The 8,116-nt window shown below is 31.0% G+C and overlaps 1 protein-coding gene across 1 annotated transcript; it reads right to left on the bottom strand.

The window, feature by feature from the left end:
* Positions 1 to 7,051: 7,051 nt before the first annotated feature.
* Positions 7,052 to 8,116, bottom strand: LOC102879787 (olfactory receptor 6C1). The gene has a single exon (XM_006922717.1). It carries the CDS (start codon positions 8,081 to 8,083, stop codon positions 7,139 to 7,141), a length of 945 nt encoding a protein of 314 aa, XP_006922779.1. The 5' UTR covers positions 8,084 to 8,116; the 3' UTR covers positions 7,052 to 7,138.

Here is an 8,116-nt window from a genome sequence, read left to right as displayed (position 1 = left end):
TGGTTAATACAATTATATAATTTTCAGGTGTACATTATAATTTAACATCTGTATATTCTATTGTGTGTTTACCACTCAAAGTTTAGTTTCCTTCAGCTACCATATATTTGGACTCCCTTGACCCTGCTACTTCTCCCCTTTCTCCCCTTCTACCCTCCGGTAACCACTAGTCTACAGTCCATGTCTATGAGTCTGTTTGTCCTGTTCCTTTGTTGCTTTTAGGTTTATATCCCACATATAAGTGATATCATGTGATTTTCAGCTTTTTCTGTCTGGCTTATTTCGCTTAGTATGATTATCTTGAGAACCATCCATGTTGTTGTAAATGGCAGTATTTCAACTCTTCTTATGGCTGAGTAATATTCCATTGTATATATATACCACTGCTTCTTTAGCCAATCATCTATCGGAGGACACTTTGGTTGCTTCCATGTTCTGGTCACTGTGAATAATGCTGCTATGAACATTGATGTGCAAATATCATTATGGATATTATTTTTCAAGACTTTGGGGTAAATACCCGGGAGAGGGATTGCTGGATCATATGGTAGATCAATTTTTAGGTTTTTGAGAATCCTCCATACTGTTTTCTATGTGGCTGTACCAATTTGCAGTCCCACCAGCAGTGTATGAGGGTTCCTTTTTCTTCGCATCCTCTCCAGCATTTGTTATTACTTGTCCTGTTGATTATTGCCATTCTAACAGATGTGAGATGATATCTCATTGTGTTTTTGATTTGCATTTCCCCTAATAACTAGCGATGCTGAGCATCTTTTCAAATATTTGTTGGTCATTAGTATGTCGTCTGGGGAGAAGTGTCTGTTCAGATCTCCTGCTCATTTTTTGATTGGATCATTTGTTGTTTTGTTGTTATTGAGTCGTATGAGTTCTTTGTGTATTTTGGATATTAGGTTCTTATCGGAGGCATTGCTTGCAAATATATTTTCCCATTCAGATGGTTGTCTTTTTACCAAGTCGATGATTTCTTTTGCTGAGCAAAAGCTTTTTAGTTTGATGTAATCGCATTCATTTATTTTTGCTTTTACTTCTATTGCCTTTGAGGTCAAATTCATAATATCCTTTTAAAGTCCAAGATCCTTGAGTTTCGTTTCTGTTTTCTTCTATGCATTTTGTTGTTTCAAGTCTTATATTCAGGTCTTTAATCCATTTTGAGTTAATTTTGGTATGTAGTGATAGAAAACAGTCTAGTTTCATTCTTTTGCATGTGGCTTTCCAGTTTTCCCAGCACCATTTACTGAAGAAGCTTTCCTTTCTCCACTGTATGTTTTTGGCTTTTTTGTCAAAAACTATTTGCCCATATTAATATGGGTTTACTTCTGGACTCTTGACTCTGTTCCACTGGTCCATGTGTCTGTTTTCCTGCCAATACCATGCTGTTTTGATTACTGTCGCTTTGTAATATAATTTGAAGTCAGGAAGAGTGATGCCTCCAGCCTCATTCTTTTTTCTCAGGATGGCTTTGGCAATTTGGGGTCTTTTGTGTTTCCATACGTATCTGATGAATTTTTGTTCTAATTTTTTAAAAATGCTGATGGGATTTTGATGGGGATTGCACATTTAAAAACTTGGGTTATTTGACTTTTTGCTATTGATTTATTTGAATTTCATATGTACGAGATGTTAATCCCTTATTATATATAGGATTTGTAAATATTTTTTTCCCATTCTGTAGGTTGTCTCTTCATCTTGTTTATTGTTTGCTTCGCAGAAGCTTTTCAGTTTGATGCAATCTCACCTATCTGATTTTTATTTTGTTATCTGTGCTTTTGGTATCATATTTAAAAAATCATTGCTCAAACTAATGTCAAGAAGTTTTCCCTATAGTTTCTTCTAACAGTTTTATAGTTTCAGGTCTTCCATTTAAGTCTTTACTTCATTTTGAGTTGATTTTTGTATATCATGTGATAAGTGTTCAATTTCATTCTTCTGTACATGGTTATCTTTTCCCAAGACCATTCATTGAAGACACTATCCTGTCCCAATTGTGTATTCTTGGCATTCTTGTTGAAGATCTGTGGACTTATTTCTTGGTTTTTCATTTGGTTTCATTAGTCTGTATGTCTGTCTGTATGTAAGTACCATATGTTTTGATAATTGTAGATTTGAAATATATTTTAAAATCAGGAAGTGTGAACTCTGAAGCTTTGATTTTCTTGTTCAAAACTGCTTTGGCTGTTATTTATAATTGCCAAAATTTGTAAACAATCAAGTTGTCCTATAGTAAGAGAATGGATAAATTATGGTATATACAGACAATAGACTATAATTGAGTGCTAAAAAGAAAACAGCTATTAAGCCATGAAAAGACATGGAGTAAGCTTAAATCTGTATAACTAAGTGAAATAAGACAACCTGAGAAGGCTATCTACTGTATGATTCAAATTGTAGTCATGCCCCACTTAAGAAAAGAGATATGTTGTGACAAATGTGTCATTAGATGATTTCGTTGTTATTCGCACTTCATAGAGTCCACTTACACAAACCTAGATGGTATACAGCCTGTACAACATGTATTGAATACTGTAGGCAATTGTAACACAATGGAAAGTATTTGTGTATGTAAATATATCTAAACATAGAAATGGTACAATGAAAAGATGATATAAAAGATAAAATATGCTACACCTGTATAGGGCACTTACCATGAATGGAACATATAGAACAGGAAATTGTCCTGAGTGAGTCAATGGTGAATAAATGTGAAGGTCAAGGACATTACAGTACACTACTGTAGACTTTATAAACACTGTACACTTATGCTACACTAAATTTATAAAAATCAAGAACAAGAAAAAATGATGCAATCAAGAGGTAAACACGATGCAAATGATGCATATGGTAAACACGAGAAGTATGTACACTTATGCTACACTAAATTTATAAAAATCAAGAACAAGAAAAATTTAATCATCTTCAAGAAGACAAAGAAAATTAGTTGAACATGAAAACATTTTTAAAAATTTCTTGCTATGGTATATTTGAAATTACTATCATATTTGAGATGGGAATTTATATAATTACTGCTCTAACTTCCTTTAACAAACTTAAGTCTTATTCAATATTAATGTACTATATGTAGGCATTTAAATGTTTGAATTCATGAGTAATATTGAATTCTTATTATAGACATTTTTGAATGTCATTTTGAACGAGTGTCATAATGACTAATGTCATTTAAAAATATTCCTTTTTATTGTTAATATGAAGTGGAAAAAATGGTATTGTGATTCTGTTAATAAAAAGGAATCTTTACATAAAAAAAAAGAAAAGGAAATTAGTTGAGCTATACACTTGTTACAGGAAATGGTTTTATCCCTGATGATAATTGCCTCTAGAAATGTAGGAATACATACAGTTAAAATGAGTTCTGGGTAATTATTTTCTTCACAATACTTATCTACATTTCCCAAATTATTCAAATGTGCATATTCTACATTTACAATAAGAAAATAGCTATTATTTTTAATTTCTAAAATGTTGTCACTATCTTTATTCTTCTCAACTATTTTACTAATGTTGGTACTTATTTTAATTTTTAAATAAAATCATTTATTATAAACCACTAAGAATAAATAAAATGGGATGAAATAGTATTATGAACTTAACAACTACCATGTCACTGAGTTTGACAATAAACAACTCATGGTCAATATTTCTTCAAGTATATGCCATTTGATCTTCTACACCCAATATTATTGTATAACAAATCTCAGAGATTATATCATTTAATTTGTAAACATTTCAATAAGAATCTCTAAAAATTAGACTTAAAGCTAGCAACAATCACATTATTGCACTTAACAAAAGCAATATATATATTTTTTTATTACAAATGCAGACATGTAAGTGGTAAATTTTCAACTGTTTCATAAATATCATAGTACTTTAAAATTTTTAATATTTGGTTAGGATTATAAAACAAATACTGTCTATACATTGTGATTGGTTAATAAATTGGTTTGGTTTATAGTTTTTCTATATCTCCTTTTTTTTTAGTCATTGACATTTAATTGTCAAAATAGATTTTTTAAACAACATTAAATACATATACATAACAACATACCAAAACTATGGGATGCAGTGAAAGCAGTACTAAGAGAAAAGTTCAAAGTGATAAATGTGTACATTAAAGAAACAAAAAAGATTTCAAATAAAAAACTTAATTTTACACCTAAAGAAGATTAAGAAAACAAACTAAGCCCAAAGTTAACAGAAAAAAGGAAATAACAAAGATTAGAGCAGAAATAAATAAATAGAAAATTAAAAAACAAGAGAAAAGAATCCATAAAACTAAGGGTTAGATTTTTGCAAAGATAAACAAAATTGACTAAGTCTTATCTATCTAGATGGAGAAAAAATAAAGAAGATCCGAATAATAAAATCAGATATAAAAGAAAGGCCATTATTAACTGATGCCACAGAAATAAAAAGGTTATCATAAGAAACTACTATGAAAAATTGTATACCAACAAACTGGATGTCTAAGAAGAAATAGATAAATTCCTGGAAACATACAACTTACCAAAAATAAATTATGAAGAAATAGAAAGACTAAACAGACTTGCTATAACTAGTATGGATATTGATGCAGTAATCAAAACTCTACCAATAAAGAAATGCTCAAGGTCAGACGGCTTCACATGTGAATTCTAATAAACATTTAAAGAAGAAAGAAGAGTGAATTAACAGTATGAAAATAAAACCTATAGAATGGAAGAAAATATTTACAAACTCCATGTCTGATAAAAGGTTAATTTCCAAAAATGTATAATGAACTCCTACAGCTCAATAGCAAAAGAAACATAAATAAATCCTAATAATTAATAAATCAGCTGAAAACTTGAGTAGATATTTTTCCAAAGAAAACATTTGAATACAAGAAGATAAATGGCCAACTGGTCTATGACAGATGCTCAGTGTCACTAATCTTTAGGAAAATGCAAATCAACCCACAATGAGAGATTATCTCACACCTGTCAGAATGGCTATTATCAAGAAAACAAAGGACAATAAGTGTTGGTGAGGATATGGAGAAATTAGAATCCTTGTATATTTTTGGTGGGAATGCAAAATTTTGCAAACACTATGGAAAACAGTATAGAAGTTCTTCAAAAAACTTTAAAATAGATCTACCACATTTTCTAGTAATTCCACTTCTAGGTATATATTTAAAATAATTGAAACTAGGGTCTCTAGGATATATTAGAACTCCCACGTTCATTGCGATATATTCACAATTGTCAAGAGAAGGAAACAAACTGAATGTTCATAGAAGGATGAATGGATATAGAAAATGTAAATACACGCGATGGAATATTATTCAGCCTTAAAAAGGAAGGCTATTCTGTCATATGTGACAGCATGGATGAACCTTGATGATATTACACTAAGTAAAATTAGTCAGTCACAAAAGTATAAATACTGCTTGAATCTACTTATGTGAGAAATTGAATATATTCAAACCCATAGAATGAGATAGGGAAACGATTGTTGCTAGGGGTTGGCGGGGGAGGAAAAATGAGGGAGTTGCTAATTAATGGGCATAAAGTTTCAGTTATGCAAGATGAATAAGTTCTAGAGATCTGATACATAACAGATCTCTAATGTGTTTATAGTTAACACTGAATTGTACCCTTAAAAATTTAAGGTTGTTAGCTGTTCTTACAACTTTAAAAAATGTAGTCTGTACATATTCAAAACTATAACAGTTAGATACAGAAAACAATATTTGTAACAATAATAATTACAACAATTTATTGATAGCTAATTATTGTTCTGTGCTTTACAGCTTTATTTCTATCCTTATAGTAAGTTATGTATTCCTGATTTACCTGATGTTATGCCTGATTAACAGATGGGGAAATATATGCTTAGAGACTATAGAAATCTTATTTGTCAACTATTTGTCTTATTTAGGTATTCATAAATTTCCTCTAACATTTTAAATCCACATTAATTTTCTGTCTGTCACTTTTTTTCTTTCTCAGAAAATCCTGCACTGTATCTCTCAATTGAATATACCTCATAATAAACATTAGGAATGTCGCACCACTAAGTAGAATTATAGTACATTTTCTATTACTAAAAAGGTCATATATATATAATTTATGATACTATTTAGTATTTATGATTCTTATTCCATCTTTACACAGACACACACACATCCTTCCAAAATACTTTAGGCATTTATCAATGCCTTAAATAGAATGAGTGGAAGAGTATTTTAACAGATAAAATTCTAACTCTATAAAATTTTTTTTTGCTTTTTGATGAAGCTTTATTTTCTACAAAACTTAAATGATTTTCTCTAGATGATAGAAAATAATTTAGATATATGCCCTATTTCAAACTAGTCAAAAACTTGAGAAGGACCATTTACTATATTTAGAGTAGTCAGAAAGCAAAGCTTACAGTCTATGGAATTAGAGAGAGTGAACTTACCCTACATGTCTAATGACTATTTCTTTACTATGTTCTATAGAATGTATATCACTACCTATATATCTACCTATATCTACTGAGTTATAATGGGATGTGAAAATATAAAGATATGTTTAGCACCTAAACCTACAAAAGTGTATATTGTTAATGGTCTATGCTTTATATCAGTAAATTATATAAACAGATCCTATTAAAATAAGTAATGTTTCATGATTTTTAAATAAAAGCATTTACGTTTTTCAATAAATTGTAAGGCATCAAATTTTTTTCCCTAAAGAAACTGCAAGTTGATGAAAGGAATATCTGTCAAATATAAATGAAAATTATAAAATTATATTTTCTGTGTATAGTAAGTAAAATATCATATAAATATTTAAAAAGTATTTTCTCTATTTCTGGCTATAATTTTTTTCTAAACAAAACTCAAAATATAATTTTACTTTTAAAAATAATCATTGTTTAAGAAGTTGCAAGGAGGTGTTCAGAAGAATGGGAATCAGACATAAGAAAAGTTATTGAGATTAAATAAGAAGTATATTAAGCAAATAGAATTGTTAGAAAGAAACAAAGAGAATGAACGAGGCTACAGGGAGTCCATTGTGATTTGAAGGAGCTTCTGAAATTTCATGTTTATATTTTTAAGATTTCCCTGCAATGTGTCTCTAATTCATACACATTATGATTTCATTTGCTTGTAAAAGATAGTCTTCCTTGCTATGTCCATGAAGGCTCGCTTGACTTGCTGATTTCTTAAGCTGTAAATAAAGGGGTTCAACATGGGAGCTACTGAGGTGTTTAGTACAGCAACTCCCTTACTCAGAGACACACGGTCTTTTGCTGAGGGTTTGATATACATAAAAATGCAGCTGCCATAAGAGATGGAGATGACAATCATGTGAGAGGAACACGTGGAAAAGGCCTTTGTCCTCTGGCTAGCAGAAGGGATTCTTAAAATCGTTCTGATGATGTACGTGTAGGACAGAAATATCAATGCCAAAGTGAACATTAGAGTAAAGACAGCACAGGAAAACCCCATTATCTCTAGGAATTTTGTGTCTGAACAAGAAAGTTGTAACAGAGGAAAATAATCGCAGGTAAAATGGTCAATAATATTAGACCTACAATAATCAAGGTCTAAGAACAACATGAGTGCAGGGAATATGATAAAGAATGAAACTAGCCATGAAGAGAAGACAAGGAGTGTACAGACTCTTCGGTTCATGATGGTCATGTAATGCAGAGGTTTGCAGATGGCAATATAACGGTCATAGGACATGGCAGCCAAAAGGTAAAATTCAGTGACTCCCAAGAGAATGAAAAAAAATAACTGAGCAATACAATCATTAAAGGAAATGACTTTATCTCCTGAAATAATGGTGCTCAGGAACTTAGGTATACTGACAGTTGTGAATGAAACTTCTAATAAGGAGAAATTTCTGAGGAAGAAATACATGGGTGTCTGGAGATGGGAATCCAGCAGGGTAAGGGTGATAATGATCAGGTTCCCAGTGATGCTGAGCATGTAGGTGATGAGCAGAAAGACAAAAATCACCACCTGAAGCTTTGGGTCATCTGACAATCCCAGAAGGATAAACTCTGTTATTTCCGTATGGTTTGTCATTCTTCAGTTGCTTTGTTGTTTTTTTCCTTGCCA

The sequence above is a fragment of the Pteropus alecto genome, unplaced genomic scaffold (assembly GCF_000325575.1).
Source record: "Pteropus alecto unplaced genomic scaffold, ASM32557v1 scaffold839, whole genome shotgun sequence".
Lineage (NCBI taxonomy): Eukaryota > Metazoa > Chordata > Mammalia > Chiroptera > Pteropodidae > Pteropus > Pteropus alecto.
The sequence above is the reverse complement of the archived record's forward strand: the minus strand, read 5'-3'. Positions and strand labels throughout refer to the sequence as shown.

Bases quoted from the DNA above. Each gene is read 5' to 3' on its own strand.
- LOC102879787 (XM_006922717.1), bottom strand. From the start codon at position 8,083: ATGACAAACCATACGGAAATAACAGAGTTTATCCTTCTGGGATTGTCA.